The sequence below is a fragment of the Atractosteus spatula genome, chromosome 16 (assembly GCF_055471065.1).
Source record: "Atractosteus spatula isolate fAtrSpa1 chromosome 16, fAtrSpa1.hap1, whole genome shotgun sequence".
NCBI classification, from domain to species: domain Eukaryota; kingdom Metazoa; phylum Chordata; class Actinopteri; order Semionotiformes; family Lepisosteidae; genus Atractosteus; species Atractosteus spatula.
Genome location: NC_142721.1, coordinates 4,022,512 through 4,043,786, shown reverse-complemented (window position 1 = coordinate 4,043,786; position 21,275 = coordinate 4,022,512). Strand labels below are relative to the sequence as shown.

Genomic DNA, 21,275 nt, shown 5'->3' with positions numbered 1-21,275 from the left:
TTCTGAAATTGTCTTAGATTGATTTAAAGTATCGCGTCGGTGAAATTCCTTGTGTACACGTACGTGTTTCCACCTGATCTTGTCAGGAGGGAGAGGCTGAGCGGGGCTTGACCTGAGTTCTGAAATGCAGGATCTCAGAACAAAGCCAGGCTGCTGCTCGTGGCCCAGTAGACAAGTAGAACCCTTCCCTCTGTCCAGGAGTTCCAAGTCCAGTGCTCCAGGGTAGACACAGGAGACACTGCTGCAGGAGGGGCCATGGATTGGATGAGGTGTTAAATTGAGGTCCTGACTGCTTAGGCCATTAACGATCCAGCGGCAGGGTTCGAAAGACAAGAGCAGTTAACCCTGGTATCCTGGCTAACCTCCATTTTGATGCTGTACAATCTGGGGGAAATGCCTTAATTTCTCCCTTAATTCAGTTGGTTATTTTTGAGATCCCTGGGGATGCCAAGTGCTGTATAAATGCATTTCATTTTGATTGTTCTAAATAAAACCTATAATATTACTTAGTTTCCTGCTTACTTTTGCTCCCATTCTTGTTTGATAAAAACAGATGTTTTGTTTTTTTTACAGTCAGTGCAGAATGTACATTTTTATTTATACTGTATCTAAGGCAAATCCTGAATTAGTTAGTTGCTTTAGAACTAAGGGACCTGGTAAGTAATGAAACGTGTTTGAATGATGCTATAGTTCCAAAGAGAAGCCACATCACCTAGCTACCTTTTAAATCAAGATGCAGTAACAGTGAATATCTCCTTTTGTACCAATGTGTAGAAAAGTCTGATATCCTTGTCTCAATTGTTAAATGGCAATGCACTGATTTTATTCTTCAGCCAAAGCTTTCGACCATCTTTTGGACCCTACTGTTCACAATTTTGTAACAGCTGAAGGGGCGGATTTATCCGATATAAACTTACGAAGTGTTTGAAGTTGCATATATTTGTTTTTCCTCTGATATACAAACTGCTTTTACATTTTTTGCCGCTTGCCTTTTGTAATTTAATGGATGTTCCCTCCTGCCTGTCTCAAGCCTTCTGCATTGGCATTGTATGTGTTGAAAAGTGAACCCTGCACAATTCTGGGGTGACCCAAGCAAAGCTAGACCCCATTTTTACAGCTGGGGGGGGCTGGAACAACTGGGGTAAAGAACTCGGCTCATGGTACAGCAGCAGTTTCTCCAGCAGGAAATTGAAACCACAACGATTTTGAGATTTAAAACCGATTTAAAAATAAATACACCTATAGCATATTTACAGCACCATAGATGAGATAGATGATAGATAGATACTTTATTGATCCCGTGAGGGAAATTGCAGTGCAACAGCAGCTTAACACACACAACACAGCCACAGTGTAACGAATTATATAATAATAGTACAATACATACAATACAATACAAGAGTTACTCACAGTCCGGACGCACAAGAACAAACTAGAACAGAACAGTACACAGAAAATCGTATCACACTCATATCACACATATGAATATAAATATAGATGTAACTATAGATATAAATATAAATAAAAAAGATATAAGATTCGTAGAATCTTCTAATTCTAATCTTCTAATTCCATAGAAGATTCGTCTAGGTGCACTTTGTAACTGTACCTAACAAAAACATGTCAAACTCTCAGTCCTTTTAAAATCCACGATTGTAATAAAATACTGTGAAGCCACAATTCTTTAATGTATAAAAGATTTCTCTATGAAGAGAGCTTTTCTGATATTATGTGTAAGCTTTCATATTAAACCCATTTTTGGATTCAGATTATCTTGTGATAAACAAGGTGGGAGAGAGTGCTTAGGGTGTAATATTGTTTAATTATTTACCAATTAGCATTGAATTTTTGGGGGAATTAAATTACCTGTTGTGTACTGAGAAATGTTTTATTGTGACTGCTACCTAATGAAAGCTGCATGCTGTTAATCACTGCATGTGTACTTGTGTACAAAGCTCCTTGCAGTGTAAAAGCTCTATACTGAAGTCATCTCTTCATGTATTCTGTAAGTGTTTTACAATTCCAAATGAAAATCTGAAATGAAGTATATTTGCCTTGGGATTTCCTTTTGAGTTTCCTTTGTTGCACAAAGACCTCGTGTGAGGCCCCCCCATCAAAAGCAAAACAGATTTAGTTTTCCAAGGCTTTTTCCATTATTTTTTTACAAATATTTTCTTTAAAGGTTATGGAACTTCTTAGGAGCCATGGTACTGATAATGTTCTCTTGTGCTCTCTTCTGTGCCCAGAGATGAGGAAATGGATGGTATGAGCCCACTGCCCATGGCACTCCTGTGATCCTGCCTGCCCGGTGCCCGCTCTCCGCCTGCTCTGCTCGGATCTCCCCCTGCCTGCCAAGACTCCCTCCCGCCAGCCAGCCAGCCCGAGCCATGGCCGAGGAGAAAGTCCACCGCGACCTGATGGACACGCGGCGCCTGGCCAGCCTCCTGCAGCGCGGCGTGGAGCGCCCCCTGGTGATCGACAGCCGCACCTTCTCCGAGTACAACACCTCCCACGTCCTGAGCTCCGTCAATGTCTGCTGCTCCAAGCTGGTGAAGAGGAGGCTGCTGCAGGACAAGGTGTCCATCACTGAGCTCCTGCAGCCCAGCAGCAAGGTCAAGGTACGTACAGCTTGGATCGCCTCTGACCCCGTCTTCCTCGCTGCTGTCCCGTGGTCATTCCCAGTTTCACAAGCCGCACGCTCTTGTCCGTCCACTGACCGTATCCTTCTCCTGACCTCCTGTAAACCCCCAGTGACAGACTGTAATAAGGCCGGAACAGATACAGTCTGTTTGCTTTGTCTGATTTATTGAGAAATCGTCGACTAGAATTGAAACGTATATAGAAACAGACCACACTTTTGCTGGTGAGCTCAGGCCTTGAACGCTTGGCAGTCCTTCCCTGCTGATTGACATGCGTGGAAATTTGGAGTGTAAAGAAACCAGTTACGTGTTGGTGTTTCTATTTTTTTTTGTTCAGTGGCGCTAAATTTAAGAGGAGTATTTTGTGTTTCCCCTTCATTAATTAAATGTTAATAAAATCTTTCCTGCCTGTGTCTCAGTTACATATCAGCCTGTTCCCTCTGTGCTCCCTTTCAATGAAAAGAATAAGGGGGCAGGGAGGTCTCCTGGAGCTGTTGACCTAGAACTACACAGCATTTCGTAGCTTTATGTGAGAAAAGTAGATGCCTTCATGCAGATTGATTGAATGCCAGGAATGCAGCTAGTGAAAGAGTGTTGTTTAAATGATTACTTGTGCTTTGCTTTATCAGGTTTCTTTCTACACATAGCATGAAAGGGATATTTGTGTGTTTAGTGAGTAAGAATCTTGTGTAACTCTTGGTCAAACAATCCACCAGATAAAGCCTCCCAAAAGGCAGCTCAAAAGGGAGCCCTCCAGCTCAATGCCTTTGCTGTGCGTGAATGAAAAGGAACCTGAAGCAGGTGACCCAGCTCTAGCCTTCACCCCATCTGAATGAAGGGAGTACCAAGAAAGGTTAGGTCGGAAGGCTGTGGTCCCTTTAAGAATCCCCTGAGTCCTCTTTCACTGTGCCGGCCTCTACAGCTGGCCGCCTTTCATGATCTCCCTGTTTCCCCGTAAAGAGGATAATGCCAGCGATTAATGAAAGGCTGGATCAGGCTGGAGCTGTCCAAAGGGGGCTCTTTGTGATTGGTTCAGCATGACATCATCCCCTTTGTGTAGCCCGCTGGCAGGCTGGTGGCAGGGCACGTGCAGGGAGGCTGCTGGGAGCTGGCACAGAGTCCGCCGATGCCCTCACCCCCCACCTCGCCTGGGTGAAGGGATGCTTTCGCTCCAGGAGAGAACCCATGAATAGAGGACGTGGCTAATTTTAATGAGCCGCTCTCTGTTCATGTTAACAGTCCACACCCCAGTCAGTCATTAACTTATAGTTATAGCTAATTTAATCTGCTGTTAACAGTTACTTAATGGGTTGTAGGTCATGTATTATCTAAGATCACTTAATTGTCCACATACAATTTTTTTGTATTAGGAATTTGTCTTTTCGCATACCCCAACCTGCTCTCCATGAGACACACAGACAGGGAGAGAAGCTGGGGGTCAGAGCGCAGGGTCAGCCATTTATACGGCGCCCCTGGAGCAGCTGGAGTTAAGGGCCCTATTCCTCTGCCGACCGCAGGATACGAACCGGCAACCTTCCAGCCACAGGCGCAGATCCTGAGCCCCAGAGCCACCACTCCGCCCGTTATTTCACTGCTCTCTCAGGGTTGTGAGCCTGTGATTTATGCCTCTGTTGTTTCAAACGGGCATTAAATGGGGAAAGCCGTGATGTCAGGGCTCTGGCACTGTCACTCTAGCGGAGTGTCGTTCATCACCAGGGGGACACTCAAGTCCTGTTTCTTAACTGTGCAGGTCTCCATCACCCACTCCCTCAACCTTTCAGTTGTTTAAGATATTCCCCAAATATCTCTCACGGTCTGGTAGGATAGTTTAATATCATTGTTGTAACACCCCCCTGATGTGTAGACAACCATCTAATGCTGGGTAGAGTTTACTTTGGTACTGTATGACCCAGTGCTTGAACTGGGTCTGCTACAAACTCTTGTTGTGATTTTGATTAGAGTCGTGTCAGAAACTGGTAAAAAAGCCGAGTAAGCAGTAAGCAGTAGTGTTGTATTTGGAGATGGTACTGTATTATTTGGTTTAATAATAGTTGTCATTGTTATAGTGGCCTTATGTAACTTTTCAAATTCCGATTTACTATGCTGAAGTGAACTTTTTACAAAACACATCTCATTTGTGGTATCTCGCATTTGCAGACTTTCAAAATGCATTTCTCTGATTCCTTCTGTGATACGGCATGCAAGCAGTCGTGACATCTTCACGTGACTTTAAATAGACTTCTGTGTCAGCCTTGGGTCTCCTCTAGCAGAGAGTGGTGAAAATGATCAGATTTAGTTAATAACCTGACCATATTTAAAAATGCTCACATAAGCTCTGCTAATTACATCCATTTAGCTAGTTACCCTATTTTTTCTCCTGTTCATCCCCATATCTCTCAGATTCCCCTTCAATGAAATTGTAACTGTGAACGGTTGTGACTCTGGCAGGAGTGCCTGGGCTAATTTCATCAGGTGGTAAAGGCGAACGTGAATTTGAGTTAGCTTGCATCATCCTGGTTTGGAATTAGAGGCTATTTTTCACCAGTGCTCTGCCGGTGAGCTTATTTTCACAGCGAAGTGCTAGCCAGTCCTGGCTCTGTGCTGATCCTCAGTGCTGAATGTACTAATGAGCCAAGATGACAGATGGCATATATCGATCCACAGGGAAACGAATGCTGCCGACATTGAGAGCTGGCAGTGTAGTGCAGCACCATGGGACCCTGCCTGCTGCAGCTATCTGGTGCAGAAAAGCAGGTTTGCTTTGTTTTTAGCAGTGAAGCAGCTCAGCCTCATATCTGCAGAGGCATCGCCCAGGATTGTGAGTCCAAGCCTGCAGGTGTTCTAAGATTAAAGTTGTGAAGCTGGCTCCTACGCTAAAGGGGTTTCATGCTTTGACAGGTGCTGAGCATTAAGGGATTCCACTCCGGCCACATTCCTTTAAGCCAGGACAGAAAAGCAAAGTGAAACTCCCGAAGCTTAGTAGTTTGATCCAATTCAGTCTTGAGAACCTACTGCATGTGCAGTCTCATGTACACACTGCACTGAAAAAGAAGAGAGGAAATCTATCTGTTCAGTTCCCACAATGACTGATCTGTGGTACAAATCCTCTCAAATTATTTTTAAACTTTCAATAAATATTATAAAGAAACTGCTAATTAATCAGGCAAATCTTGAGGTCTTCGTAATCAGCATTCTGGGAATGATTCCCTGGCTGTTGCTGGGGGTTTCTCTTACTCATTTCATCAGTGCATGCCGACTCTTTGTTAGACAGACGTTTTTGCTCTCACGGTGCTTGGGGCAGGAAACTACTAAGCATTACTCTTCACAGTAAAGTTTACTCCATGAGAAGTGATAGTTCCTGGTGCTATAGACCTTGGGATTTGTAATATCATAGTTGTGTACAGAAAGACATCATTGTTTAGTCACGTCTAATCTTTTAAGTGTATAATCAGAAGCAGTTTTGTTAACATGTCCAGGCATGTCCACCATAAATTGTAGTAACACTGAGTACTGTGTACTGCCTCTCCTAATATTGGAATCATGGCTAGTTAATTTTTCTTAATCTGTGTATGTTTCCACTTTACTTGAAGTATAAGGGATAAAGTATGTAGGCAGACAATCCTGGATGCTTGAGATAAAACAACAAAACAAGCAATTCTGTTATCCAAGCTTTGACGACAAAAAGCTCTTGTAGCCTGTGCTAGTATGTATCCTTTTGTTCAGTGCTCTCTTGGAAACTTGACAAGCAGAAAAAAGTTTTTATTATTTTCATTTCCCTTACTGGCAGTGTGCAAAATTAAACCTGGAACAAGGTGACATGTGACCCTGAATGTAGTGACCTGGCTGTGAATATATCCAGCTTTGAACAGGCTGGTGCAGCCATGGTCCAGGAAGGCCTGCTGTTCAAGGTTTTGTGGGTCTCTTTAAAACTTTGACGCTTCGGACACTGGGAAAAGCTGTTTAATTGATACAGTTAGTCTAGGTATTAGGGGAATTGCACAGTTAAGAACCAGCCTTGAATCAAAATTGGCAACAAAAACATCCCCTGTGTCAAGCAATAAGCAGTACCGGAATTTGCAAAGTGGGGTCCTTCAGTCTGGAAAATGAAGCCCACAACACCTACCCCGAGACATTACTGATAGTCTGCATGCATGTCCAGTTACGTAATATAGTTACGCCATGCAAACGGAAGCATTAAAACCCTAACAGGATTAAAATCACTTGAGGCCCAGCATTGAATGAACAGTTCACTAGTCCCATCACAGACAGTGCTGCCACTGTGAGCCCCACCGCAGTGTGGAGAAAGGGAAAATGCATTAGAAAACCCCTTCTGTGATGTTTGTAACAGTGTGGATATACAGTAGTAAAGGTGTCATTCAATATCAACATGATGTCAGTTGGATAGACATCATACAAATGTGTGGGTGCTTTAATACCTTCTTAAGTATTGTGCACTTTCATAATCATTTTTGATTATTAAACATGATTTCATTACAAATAAAAAAAAAGATTATGTTGTTTATTTTCTAGAGTTGAATGTTGCACCTCTTGATGCTTAAATTGCCGCCCTGAGGATGAAAAAAGTATTTTCAATTGAGTTGAATTCAAAGGTGTAGAAAGTCACCGATCAGTCTGAACGTGGAAGAGCCTAAAATGCTTACGGCAGATGGGAGCTTCACAGAGATATAAAACATCTAAAAGGCATATCTATATATCAAAGAAGAGGTGGGGGGACATAATCATATCCTTTTGGTTAAGACCCTCCAGAAGGAATTGCATTTGAGGAAGAGCAGGTGAAGAGAAGTGTCTGCAGCAGTCCTGGAAGCCGAGAGCTGGCGCGGAGCTGGAACATGCTGCTGCTGAGCCACACTGGTTTGACAGCCATCGGTGGGCTCCGCACAAGCCCCCTCCGAGGGGACAGGGTCCCAGGTCCGACATTTCCAGAAGGCAGAGATCGTCCTCTCCTCGTCTGTGCACGGCTCACCTGCCTGCTACCCAATGGTGGCCGAGATCGTTTGTGCCCTTTCCCACCCACCGAAATGATGTCTGTCCTTGTTAACGCCGTGAAACATACAGTTCACAGCCCTGCGGCTCCCTTGGTTGGTTGGTTGCTACGGCAAACATATTGGTCAGCGCTGCAAGATGCAGTGAGGAAAGATGGGTGATTTTGCAGATGTTGAACTACGTCAATCCTGGCATTTCAGCTATTCATTTCCTTTAAAGGGAGATCAAAGTCATTTCAAGCGTTGTTGCGTGGATAAAAGTATTCTGGAAATACTGGGCTGAAATAGGAGCTTTTGGTAGAGATTTGTATGCCCAAAAGAGGCACTGTACTGCAATCCAAGTCTTGATGCAGTCAGTCCCTGTATCACCGGACTCTTAAGATGAGTGTTATGTTTAGTCCTGAAGAAGTATGTCCTCTCCAAAGAACTTTCAAGGAGCCAATATTATGATTCATACCTCATACTTATTCTAAATTTAAGCAAGGGTAGACATCCATCTGCTAGGTTCAAGGATGAAGAGTGGTTTAAAGGGATTCCTGAGTGGCTCAACGATGAGAGTGTAGAGGAGACCGTCTTGTCCATCATCCAGTTCTGACTCTGCTGTTAAAGCTGCAGAGTTTTCTCACAGCTGTGTAATAAAAGGTGTTTCATAATATATGCATGTTATCCTTGTATCATTGATTTTGGGGTAGGGTTGAAGTGACAGACCAATCTGCCACCCCCAAATTATTTATTATTGGTAGTAGTATTTGCTTAGAAGACATCTTTATCTGAGATGACTTGCAAGGTGTGCTACAATTCACCAGGCATGACAATTCCATAACGACAAGTCCAGTAGGTATGTCGGTATGCTGTGTAATGCAACTGTCACGAACAAAAAAATAAGAAATTAGACTGTCTGAGCTGAAGCAATAGAAAGCAAAAGAAATGCACCACCTATTTGAAAGCGGTTGCTGAAAGTTGAGAAAGTGATGACATGCCTTCCAATCTGGGCCACTCTCAGGGGGGTGTGGCTGCACCCCCACCAGGACTGTGACACAGCCGGCCAGTTGCTGCAGCTTGTCAATCAGGTCATCACTGTACTATGAAGTCACTCAACAAATGTACCTCCTCAAGTTGTCCAGCTTCTCTGATAGTGTGAGCCGTGTTCTCCATTACACACTCTCATTACCTCATACCATCCACATGGGATAAAACATCAGTGATTATTGTTTATTAAGCTTGAGAAAGGACACACCCTGCAAAGATGAGATGTGGACCATTTCCATTTTCTTGGCTCTTTTGAAGAAATCTTTCCTGATGAGTTGTAATTGGGGGGGGCAGTGGTTAATGCTATCTGTGTGGAGTTTGTATGCTCTTCCTGTGTTTGCATACTTCTGTGTTTCTGCCACCAGTGTTCAGAAACACGCTAGTAGATCACTTGGCTTTCGGGAAAATTGTCCCTAGGTCTGAGTGTGTGTGTGTTGTAGTGTGTGCCCTGCGATGGACTGAGCTCAAGGCTGTATCCTGCCTTGCGCCCGTTGCTTGCTGGTATAGGATCCGACTCCCCACTGCTCCTGAATTGGAAGAAGCTGTAAGAACATGGATGGATGTAATCAGGGGTCTCTTGCAGCGATGTTTCCTGTACAACAACCTTTCGTGTTCCTCAGGGTCTTGCAGAGGCTGGGATTTTGTCCTCCATGGTTATTTAGCTGGGTAAAGCTTGCTGATGAAGTGCGCAACTGGGAAGGTTGTTTCAGGTCTCACAGGTAAGAGAGTAGTTTACCTGTGTCACCTTTCAACACCCGTTTAACTGAGCGCATCCAAAAGTTAAACAGCTGTTGAAAGAGTAGCAGTGAATATTGACTTAATAATTTGTATGCTCTCTGTATGCAATAGAATGTTTGCTTTAAGGTGTTACCATATCACATGTTCTTGTTCCGTGGAATTGTGGTTGATCTGTGCGCTATCAACACCACTTCCTTATAAAAGCCAAGTGCTGTTTTCAACCCTAAACATTTTGGGCTTTGAAGGGCAAGGCCATTAAACTGACCTTAAAGCACCTCTGTAAAGCACAGGCAAATAAAGAACTTTTTTGGAAGAACTGAATGTCATCAATCAGCTTTGGGCTGTGTCTGCAACTATGAATTTGAGGCTGGCTTTCAGAAGAATGTGCAAAATACACTCATGAGTCTGCTGTGGAAGGGAGTGTCTCTGAAAAAGCAATGACCTCATTCTCTGAATATCATTGTCCTTTTTTTCTGCTGTGCCCCTCTCTAATCATCTAGTTCTGACTGATGTTGTACCCATTACACTTTTCTAACTTGTTTCGGTTGTGGCAAGAATGGAGTCATTTATTTTTTTAAAGACTTTTGCCTTTTATATGCAGTTGGGAAATGTAAACGTGTACTCAAGTCTGTTAAATAGGGGTTCTGGTTTACCACTGAAGGTAAATTAAATGCAAGCACTGCTTTTATAGTTTTAAAGTAATCCTGATTTCTGCTGACAAAAAATTCTGGAAGCTGGCATTAGGTTAGCACTCTGCTGTGTGAGTATGCACAAGATTATCTTCTGTAAAAAGAGCTTATGATTTCAAACAGCATCACACAGATTGAAGAGCTACTAAATATAAAGAATTAATACCAAAAATCTACAAACTAAATAAGCATTTATTTGAAGCTCTTCAAACCTTGATGTACTAAAGTGACAAAAGACTGCACCGTAACACATTTTTGTAATTTGTCTTTTTAAATTCCAATCTTGCTTGGCACAAACTCTATTAGCCAGTTGTGAGCACTTAGTGTATGAGGAAGGATCTGTTCCACCTTCCAGCAATGCAGCGAAAGTCAAAATCTCGCTGCAGGATCATAGCTGCTGGCATATAACTCGAAGTGTTTCGGAATGTGCATTCCGTGTTTTAGCTCCAAGCCTCCCTGTTTTGCATTCTGACAGAAAACTCGAGCTGAAAGTACAGGAGTTTCCTCAATGAAGTGCTAACACTGCGGTTGCTGGTTGGAGAGGCAGTGCGTCTGAGTGCGGGCAATCACCTCATTCAGCTGCATTTTTAACCCTTTCATTCATTCCAGTCTGAGGTTTTCCCATACTCTGAGGTGTATGCTGCTTCCTGTACTGCGCAGCTGAGGTTCAGATAATTTAGCAAAAGCTGGGGCCCTGCAACTCTTACTGCAGTTGATGTTTTTTTAACCCTGTGGTTCAAAATATTATTTTAGAAAAAACGTAATTATTAATGCACATCTTATAGAATTTGATTCAGGGAAACACCTTTTCTCTGTCTGTGCAAAGTATTGAGCTTGCAAAGCTTAAGATGAAGATGAGCTACACTCATCTGACATCTCTTATTTTGAGTTTGATAAAACCTTATTATATTGTGGTTTTGTTAATTTGTTCTCCAATAGGTGTTTTATCATACTGTTAAAAAACACGAATCTACGAAAGTGTGAAGTGTTGTTCCATTTATATCATGATCTTTGTTTTATGGTATTCCATTCCCTTTAAAGAACTGAAGTGTTTTAACTGCCTTCTTAAAATATTATTGAGTCATTTTGTAAATTGAGTGCCAACTTGTTTTTTTTCTTTTTCATCGAGATGAATTTCTGTATGTGCGTGTGTGCACCAAAGTGAAAGGGTTTCGAGTTTGTGAATGAGCACGATAGTACCTTTTTTGGACTGTGGTCCAAGCTGTTGTTTACATTCTAAATCTACAACTTGGTTTGTGAAACAGAAGACAACAGTCCCTCCAGAACTCCTCAGAAAACATGTAGATAAAACATGTAGATGTTTATCAAAGCTAAGATATCGATGTAGTGAGAAACTGTGGTTTGCGTGTTATCAAGGCAGAACAGGCAGTAATGTTAACTACCTCCCAGTTTCCTGCATATTGGTAGTCAGGGTGTGAAATATCAGAGACCCAGGAAAATTTAGCCATTTGATTAAAATGCGCTTGGCACCTCTGTTACTTGACCACACGCCAGAGTGAAGATGATCTCCCAGTGATGTCATTGCCAGGTTTAGCCCTAATCCAATTAAGGTAGAACACCTCGTGCAGTTCGTCCTCTCAGCTGGGGGCTCCTGGGAGATAATAAGGTTGGAGATTAAACTGAGGAGAGGTCTTGGGATTCTGGCAAGCCAGTATTGTGCTCACAGCTGAGCCCTTCCTGTCAGAAACTGATAAAATAAATTATCTGTCACCGTCACCAGTATGACCACTCCCACTCTCATTTTGTTTCTCAGTGCTAACCCAGATCTATCTAATTGATAGATTCAGTTCATGAATGTTGAATTTTGTGGACCATTTTTGAAAAGAATAAAAGTGTGGTATCTTTTCAACTATACCAGTACTAGCTAATCACTCACATGTCGTATCAGACTACTCGAGTTACCGTAGACACGGGGTTTCAGAATGTTTTGCCACGCTAGTCATCTTTTAGTCTGTAACCAATGGGACATTTTAAATTTGAGGGAGAGCTGAGTAATTTTTTAAAACAAGCTCTACTTTCAAATAAATGTGTTCTAAGTGCCTATTATGGATTCAGCAATAGCAATTATCAAAATATTCTGTTCCGTGTTTCGTTCCAAATAGAAGGCAGCAATACTACAGAACTAGTACTGTTGTACATTTCTGGGTGAGGTATATGTGACTCCTGCAAGATGGAATCTGAATGTCTCATTGTGCATGGCATGTCGTGCCATGACAGGGCATGTACACAAGGAAAATCTAATTCATAAAACATTAGCCAAAATGTTCAGGAAGAAAGAAAAAACAAAGATGGTAAACCCAGCAGGTTATGCCAGTTTTTGCACTGAAGTGAAAGTTGAGGTCTTGCCCTGCTCAGACCCAGAGTGCTGGTGCCTTCATGAAGATATCACCTGCTGGTGCCCTCAGGGTGATGTCACCTGCTGGCTCTTGTCCAGGCTGTGTTACATTGTCTCAAAACTTGGGGCTTGTTTTCCACTTCACCATTCTGTACATATCAAACTGTCCAAAGAGAAGGTAAAAGGGAGAGAGTAATGTGTTATTTTTCAAGTATGTGAACAATATTAGAATATAAAATAATAATATTAACATAATAAAAATAACAATTGAAAGTTGGCCTTTTACCTGAAGGCAAACAAAAGATTTTAGTGGATAGTATCATTGTTATACCAGAGGTGAATTGGGAGCACAGAAAGGTGTTTTGTAAGACAGGAAAGAAGAGAAGTGTCACCTTTGTGTGTCTCTGTCTGAAAGTGGTGAGGGGAACATGAACTGAAACTAATAGCAAAATCACTACACCTAGCACAGTTTATACTGTCCTGAAAAAGAAACTCTTTGAAAATACGGACAAAGGCCTGGATTTGCGATTGCACATGTATGTTTTGCACAAAATCAGGCAAAGTGAATCGAAAGGAAAAGGCAGAAATGTATCAGAGTTGATTAAATTGTGTTAATTGTCTTATTTTATTCATAAAATAATATTTCTTATTAATTTCCTTACTATAAAACACGGATTGTGAGCATTCTGTATTGTATATTTGGTAATCATGCCTTTTATAGTCCTGAAACGATACAATACAATTAATTAGAATGTGCAAGACATCTAACAAATGAGCACACTAGTTCGTGGGGTGAGTAATTCTTGTAAGTGCTGTTATAGTGCCTGGCCATCCACATTGTCTGAGTGGTAATTAAATCAAGATGAATGAAAGTGAGAGTCATTGAAGAAGCACAAGAGGAACCAAAGTTAAACCAAACTCTCCTGGACGTACAGTATTGCACCCTAGCGGATAAAGTAGTCTCAAGTGTTGTGTTGTTTGCTGTTGACGTCCTGGTCTCTCAGTCTGGTTCGCAGTGCATTTTATCTCCTTGTCCGTTCAGAATCGTCGGGTTTGTTCAGGAGCCTTGGCAACAGTAGCAAACAAGCATGAAATGCACTAGCTCAAAATTCAATTCAAAGTCATTCATGTCAGTTGTGAAATAACTATGAATTTGAGATAATGACATAAGCCAAAGAAGAAATTCTTGACGTTCAAAGCAAAGTATGAATCGCTTCTTCATGGCCTACGGCCCTTTCACAGAGCACAATCACCACTAGCTCCTTTTGGACACAATGTCCATTTCAGCATGTATACAAAGTTGTTTTTACTAACTGCCTTGATTGAATGAAGCACTATGGCTGGGTGGAATGGTTTGCTTTGAGCGCCTATAACAAATCTGATAGCAGGTTGGCTTGCAAAATATCGAGCTTCCTGAAGAAGGGTTTTCGAGGCCATGTTATAAATAGCATCACTGTAGTCAAAACTGGCGAGCAGATACTCGGGGACAAAGAAATGGTTTGTGATGAGAAATTTCTGTGGATAGAGTGTGCAGAATCCCTGAGGGAATGCAGCCACTGCCATACTAACCTTACATAAAAAAATGATTGTGTAACAATTCACCAAGCCAAAGACAAACATTGCACAGAGATATCAAAAGATATGACCTACAGTTTATTTTTAAATGTAAAGGTTTGGGAAATGGGTTACTGAGGAATGTGTTTTTCTCTTTTTCTCGGGCTCTTGCCAGACAAGCATGTTCAGTTCTGATACATGTTGCTTGGGCCTTTTTCTGGGGTTATCATGGCTGTGACTCACTGCTGCAGAAGTACCAGGGTGCGTCTTGTATGATCTGGGCTGCAAGCTGATGCCGTGACACAACTGATGATCGCACATCTCACACATGACTCTGGCACTGTTCTCGAGGAAATGCCTGGGTTAGATGTGTATGAGTTTGTTAAAAGTACATGATTTTCAATCTGTTGAATTAAAAACACAGGTCATCAGTGCGTTCTTGCAAATAAAAACAGGGGAGATATTTGGGCCTGAAAACCCCATTTACCTGGATATCTAGTGTGCACATATTGTATGCATTTAAGAAAGTTACGAAAGCAAAGCATTGCTCTGAAGGCAGCGTATGTCCGCTCTTACTCTTGCCTCGGCCAGGCTGTCAAAAGAGTGAGCAGAAATGAAATAAGGACAGCTAGGGTTTGTCTCCATGAGACATGCACAAAAAAAGAAGTGAGGAGCGATGAGTGAGGTTTAGTGTAGGTGCAAAAAAAGAAACGTCTCTCAAAAACTGGAGGTTGACGAAAAATTCCAGCTTCTGTAATTACCTTATTTAGAGCAAAATGATGTCACCCATTCTCTTTCTGTTATCTCCTATCTTGTTTGTCAGGTTTGCCTAGCAAAGAATTCTGCTGACAGGCTGCCTCCTCTGCAAGCTTGGTCCAGCCTGCATCAAAAAGTGCTGTCATGAAAATGAAAAAAGTTCAGGATGGTTTGGGAATTTTATCTTCCCCTGCTTCTTTGCTTTAGTTTGTCTACCACTGGAAATAAAGGAAGCACTTGAGCCCAGCTGTCTGTGGGAATTAATTTGAGTTTAAGGCCTTAAAAAATGTATTTATGATCAGTTTATCACTGTTGATAAATGTGTAACAAGTTCCCTTCTTGATGGGTATTCAAAGCGGGCATTGTCCTTCACTTTAAATGTTAAATCATTATTAATTAAATTAAATTATTTAAATCATTCCCAAATGTTTGAGTGATCTGGGACTAGAAATTAATTACAAAATTCAGCCCTAGAATTTGAGCACAGCATTATTTCTTAACAAAAGATCTGAACAGAAAAAAAGTAGTAATAGAGCAATATGAGAAAAAAAATAGTTATTGGGTAGTTTGAATGCAATAACCTATTGTTTTGTTGCACCAAATACACATACGAATGTAAGAAATGTAACGAGTGAGAGGAGGGCCTTTGTGTTCTTGGGCTCATTTGCTTGTGAGCTGCTTACAAGACCAAAGGCCTCATCCGTTCGTTTCTTGTTGGATCCTAGAAAATCAGCTTGAGAAACTTGACTGAGCAGATTGCTCTAGTCACCTTCAACACCTTCTGATTTCAGTCTCCAATCCACACCCACGAAGTTTCCACTTGTTTTCCCCTTGTTTCCCCATCAGTTCTTGCCTGTCGGGATCCTACGTCCTCGCGTCCCCTCACAGTGTCCGCGGTGAGGCGGTAGACCTGAGCTGGAGCTGTCACTGAGCCTGCGTGTTTGTCCCTCGCCCGCAGGTGGACCTCAGCAGGAAGCAGGAAGTGGTGGTGTACGACCAGAGCACGAAGGACGCCAGCCTGCTGTCCTCGGACAGCTTCGTGCGCATCCTCCTGGGCAAGCTGGAGGGCAGCTTCCAGCGTGTGTCTCTGCTCACAGGTAGGCCAGCCAGTGCTTGGCGGGTAAATAGCGCCCTCCGGTTTTCCCCCCTTTGTTGTGTGTGTGGGAGAAGGGGGTTCCTTTTGCTGCTTGCTTTATTTTCCTGTCCGTTTTTCCAAGAGCGTGGTGTCACGCCACTTGTAGCGGTGGTTCAGCGCACACTGCCAGTTTCTGTCTGCAGCAGAGCTTCTGCTAAAGGCAAACTCCCCCTTTTCCTTGATCCTTGATGAAATAAAGTATTAAAATTATGAAGGGGCTGGGGGATCTCACCATGTGTTCCAGCCATGGGTAAAGGTTTTGCATGAACAACAGTGATCTACACTATTATAACTCCTAAGCGAGTGACCATGGCTTTTGTTCTTCAGTAAAGTGGGTTTGAAAGACCTGGCAAGCATTGAGGAACACTCACAACAAAGCCGCTACTTTTGTGGGAGCATTTAGACCTGTCTGCTTCATATGCATTATATCAATGTGACACATTTATTGCTCTTCTTGTTGTACAGTGTAGCTGAATGAAATTGCTGTTGTACTCGCTGCTTAAAAAAGCTCCTGGTTTGAAAAAGGCAAATGAAAAACAATAGCTTTGTGTGGTCTTAAAGAGAAAATGAATAGTCACATGCATGCCAATGGAATGCCAAGAGGTAGTTTGGTGATGTAAGCTGTGCAGCAGGAATCAGAATCCAGCAATTATCCCATCCAGAATAGCAAAAGGCTCATACTGCAGAAATGAACAGCCGCAGACGCTGTGAGGAAGATATAAGAATAAATAAACCTTTGTGGAAGGTCTGAAGGCTCTGTTCCAAGTCCGAACATTTCACGTCTCTGACTTAACCCTGTCTGCTCTACCAGAAAGTAAACCGTTATTCTTCTGTCTTGTCTGTATTTGCAGTAGTAGAGCATAACATTGTTTTAGGTTTGTTTTGCAGTCACATTTGCTCTTTGTAGTGAATTTGCTTTATTTTCTGACATTCCTTCTGTGAGTAACTGCTAAGGTTGAAAGGAGGGACTGTAATCGCAAATGTTAGCACATTTTCCCATCAGGCCCAAAATAATAGCATAACTGTTAAAATATCAGGCAAAGCTTTTGTCAGATATTACTCCTAATAATTTTACAACCTAACCTACAACTGTAAAAGGATGAGTGGCTGAGCGCTGACACATTGTAATCATTGCTTCAGAATGTGATGATTATAGACTGTCTGTAGTAATGCCTTTATTCCTTGTATAAACAGTGTGTAATGGGGCTGCCTATACAACAGACTGCTTGAATTATGCTGTGTGTGTGCAGGAGGGTGTGTGTCTGTCAGCACAGAACAGGACCTGGAGGGGGGTCTGATAGAGCACATTGAGTAACCAAGAGCTGTGTGCTCACTGGAATGAGGATAATCAGTCATGCTGGGATGAAATCATTGAATTCCTCTGCAGAAGGGAAGAGAGGGAGCAGCACGTGAGGCCAGCAGTGTGCTGTGTGCTGCCAGACAGCACAGGTGATAGACAATGTCCTGACGGTCAGGCTGGTGAAAGTCACAAGTTATGAAGCACCCCGTCATGGCCCGGGAAAATGAGCCGCTCAGATGTGGAACCCCTGTAGTTTTCACGTTGGCAAAATATTTTTCCTTTACCTGACAATTATTTCTATTGCATTTTATGCCAACAAAAATACTTGTTGCATAATGTACATATGAAGATATATTAATATATCATTAATATATATTCAAATATGTCACAGAACATGTAAATTGTTTGTACACTGTTTAAAGTGACAGCAATTTATGAAAAGAAAAATACAAAACTTTCCCGTCCTGCAATTCCTTTACCTGTATTTTTTTTATTCCTATCATATTAGCAGCTTTGACCCCCTGAAAGGATTAGCCTCTAGCCTTTGCCAGGAAAAGTATTGCCTGCGTAGAGGCTGCAAGAACTTTAAATTCTGTCTTCGAGATGTGCTGTTCGATCTCTTCCACGAAAGTGACAAAGAGAGGAAATAACTAGAGTACAAAACATCAAAAGAGGTGTTCTGGCGTCTGTAGGTCACCTTGGGACATTACAGTTGTCAGATAATAGTGTGTTATCATTTCATGTCTCACACAATAAAAATACTGGCTTCCAAGTGTCAGTAACTAGGTGGTAAACTGGCATATTGCTGTTTACAATTAGTAGAGCTTAGAGGTGATTTCTTGACAGCGTATGGATCCTTTGCTCCTCTTTTTAGCAGACTAGTGAAACAGCGTGCAGGAAGTAAAGAAATCATGAGTCATTGTGCAGTGCAGCCAAGGACAGGACAAGGTTATCTCCCTGGTGTTTGCCCAATAGTGAACTTTGTCTGCCTCTTTCTGAATCTCTTTGCTGCTTCTGCAGTGTTTGCTGATTCTCCTGTAAAAACATAATGGCTGCAAACCCAGAGGAGCCATTCGGCCCATCAGTCTGTCGGATTGTTAGTAGTTAACTGTTCCAAGGATCTGTCCAGACATTTCTTGACGAAGGCAGGAGATCCACTTCAACGACACGGCTGGGTAGCTTTGCTCATTCTCCCCACAACCCTCTGTATGATGAAGTGCCTCTTTTTCCAGGTTTTAAAAGTCCTTCCATGTAGTTTCCACTTGTGTCCTATGGTTCAACTGCATTCTTAGAATGAATTCTTTTGACCTTGTTAGATAATGGCATGATTTAAAAGAAATGCCATTGCAGAGCCACAAAGATCATGCGGTTCTGAATTTTCCAAACAAACAAAGAATTAATTTCTCTTTAATTCTAAGGGCTTGTTCAAAAACAAATATGTGTAGTAGCAAGATAGTCCTGTTTAGTCACATCCCAAAACAGGCATGCATTTCAGCACACTCATTACAGTAGAGACAGCAATCGCTAAAAAAGGCAAGGAATGAATAATTACCCTCTAGACATTGTATATGTTCTTTCTGTGTCCTTTCATACTGTAGTTCAGCCTGTGCAACATGATTCATTTGTCTGGCAGTTATGCAGCCATCTCAGGGGACAAACACCCAGGATTCATAATGCCTACTGTACCTTAGCATGGTCCCAGAAAACTGAACACATTACACTTTCAAAAGAGAACTTCACCGGTAAATTATTTTTTTCTGGTTCGACTAAGTGCGAGGTTCCCTTGAGAGTGAATAACAGGGAGAAGGCTTCAATCCGTTTCACATTTTTCAATGAAAATAACAAATGCCCACCCTACATTAACCCTGTTAACTTAACAGCACGACAGGACATGTTTTCCCAGATAACTGAACAGAAGGAAATGTATAAACATGAACGAGTGTGCCTGGAATACTTGCCCCCCCACTCCTCAATTTCGCCCCTCTTGTTCTGTGTCTGTGTCCCCCTCACTCCACAACCAGGCCAGCGGAAGACTTGCAGCCGTTAAGCCTCCAGGACAGCAAGGTCAGTGACATGGAGACCAGCTGCTCGCCTGCCAGGCCTCGCTCTCCTCCCCATCACAGAAGAAGGGAGCTTTCTCTGGAGAGGCACGATTTGAAACCGTTGGGAAGATTTTGAAAAGGACAGCAAAATCACCCTTGCATACAAAAAGAATATTTTACGCATTTCTGTAGTTTCGCAATAAAAGTTTTGTGAGTTGTGTTTCCAGGGAGGTCAGATTAATAAAGCAATCCTTGCTACGTTCTGGGTAGTTTCATGTTTGCTTAATGGATTGGAAGCCGTTTTGTTTAAAAAATGCTGTTTTTAAGCCATAGAATTATTTTTAGAATCTTAACAGTGTTTCGAGAAACAGAGAGAGAGAGAGAATTGGGTCCTATTTTTCATTCTGGAACAGAGAGATGGAACTAACAGGTATTTTTCTCTTCAAAAGAACAACATTTCCACTTTCTTTTTTAACAGAACAGGTCTTTCATTTATTTTAGAGCTGTGACATGAAAAATCTCTTGGAAACCAGGTGAGGCTGATTATGAGCCCTTTCCTTGCAGTCTAATAACCGAAACCGGTAAAAGAGTTAGCTTAAAAAACTGCAGAAGTAACTCTGGTGCAGAGGCTGGTAGTGTACCAATTTGTACCTGTCAGCCTGAAGAGCAGTGAATGGACAGTACTCTATACTTCTGTGTTTTGGTCCGTTAGGCAGACGAAAAGAACCGACTCCTGAAATCAAATTTAAATTGAGAAGCCATCACTGATCAGCCACCCCTGTAATTAAAAAGAAAGGCTTTGTATCGTTATCTTGCTTCGGAGCTAATTGGTAGTTGAACCCCTCGGTGAAAATTAGCACACTAGACAGTTCACATTGTTCCCAGCAGAATAAGATGTTTAATCTCTGGCCTCACACATGAATCCCAGTATTTGGACTGCCAAAAGTACACATGGGTCCTGATTTCTGTGGTAATTACATCACTAATTGCTAATGGGATTGACAAACTGTTGGCATTATTAGTCAGGCATGTGCTTCCGGGGGAACTGTACAGGGTGATAGTTAACATTATTGCCACCATTGACATACAGTTTATTTCCCTGTGCCCATTATGTGCTCAAAAAGGTAAAAAGGTTCTGTTTTTAATTGGTAAGAGTCAAGCTGGGCCACTGTTATCAGCACTATTATTACCCGTAAGGCCGTAATTGAAAAACAGGGCTAAACGAAGCATAGTTCCAAGACAATATTTCCTTGTCTCGGCTGATACCCTGGCTTCTTTCAAGAAATGGCTTGGTGAGATCCTCAGATCTATTAGCTACTAATAGTTATATACAGACTGGATGGGACAAATGGCCTCCTCTCATTAGTAACCTTTCTTATGTTCCTAACACTGTTTAATCTCACAGACCACAGCACACTCTTCAACAACAAAGTGCTTTTTTAAGTGTGCTTTGCTTTCTGGCCTTTTTTTAAGCTCAGACGTTGCAGACAGTGCCCTATCTATAGTTTGGGGCTTTTACCGTTTTATTATTTGAAGTTGTTCTGCCCATATGCATTTTCCCTTAATTTGCCTGTGTCCCGGGCTGTGAACAGTGATCTTTTTCCTAGTGCTTATTTTAATAAGGCTGGCCCAGTTGGTCAAACAGCCTTGGTTCAGTAATGAAACTGGCACAGCCCTTCTCGGTTGTTCTGGTAAAACTTGGCATTAATTTCACAAACTTGTAAGACCCATCAGCTGTGTAACTCATTGTTGGATACTCTAACCTCCAGCTCAAGCCTGCACCCAAACCGACCATTTTGAGTGCCAGCTTTCGTCCACCGTGTGCTGATCGAGCCAGATTCCTAAAGTATGGAGTTTAAGAAAGACATCCTGGACCAAACCTTTTTTAATCAAACTGTTCACTTGCTCACAGTTTGGAGATCTTCAGCCATGAATCCTTTGTTATTCTTTACTGTCCCTCTATTTGAGTTTGTTCTAAGCTGAATTTGTGTATTTTCACAAAGCTGATGTGCTGGTATCTGCACATGGTAGCTG

At 42.1% G+C, this 21,275-nt stretch overlaps 1 protein-coding gene across 2 annotated transcripts in view; it reads left to right on the top strand.

Moving 5' to 3' along the window:
* Positions 1–21,275, top strand: part of dusp8a (dual specificity phosphatase 8a) — a 90,410-nt gene that overhangs the window by 17,772 nt on the left and 51,363 nt on the right. For both annotated transcript variants that reach the window (XM_088934670.1, XM_088934671.1), the window contains exons 2-3: positions 2,247–2,618; positions 15,723–15,861. In XM_088934670.1, coding sequence (XP_088790796.1) covers positions 2,388–2,618; positions 15,723–15,861 — 370 coding nt within the window. In that variant the 5' untranslated portion in view covers positions 2,247–2,387. The remainder of the gene's footprint in view (positions 1–2,246; positions 2,619–15,722; positions 15,862–21,275) is intronic.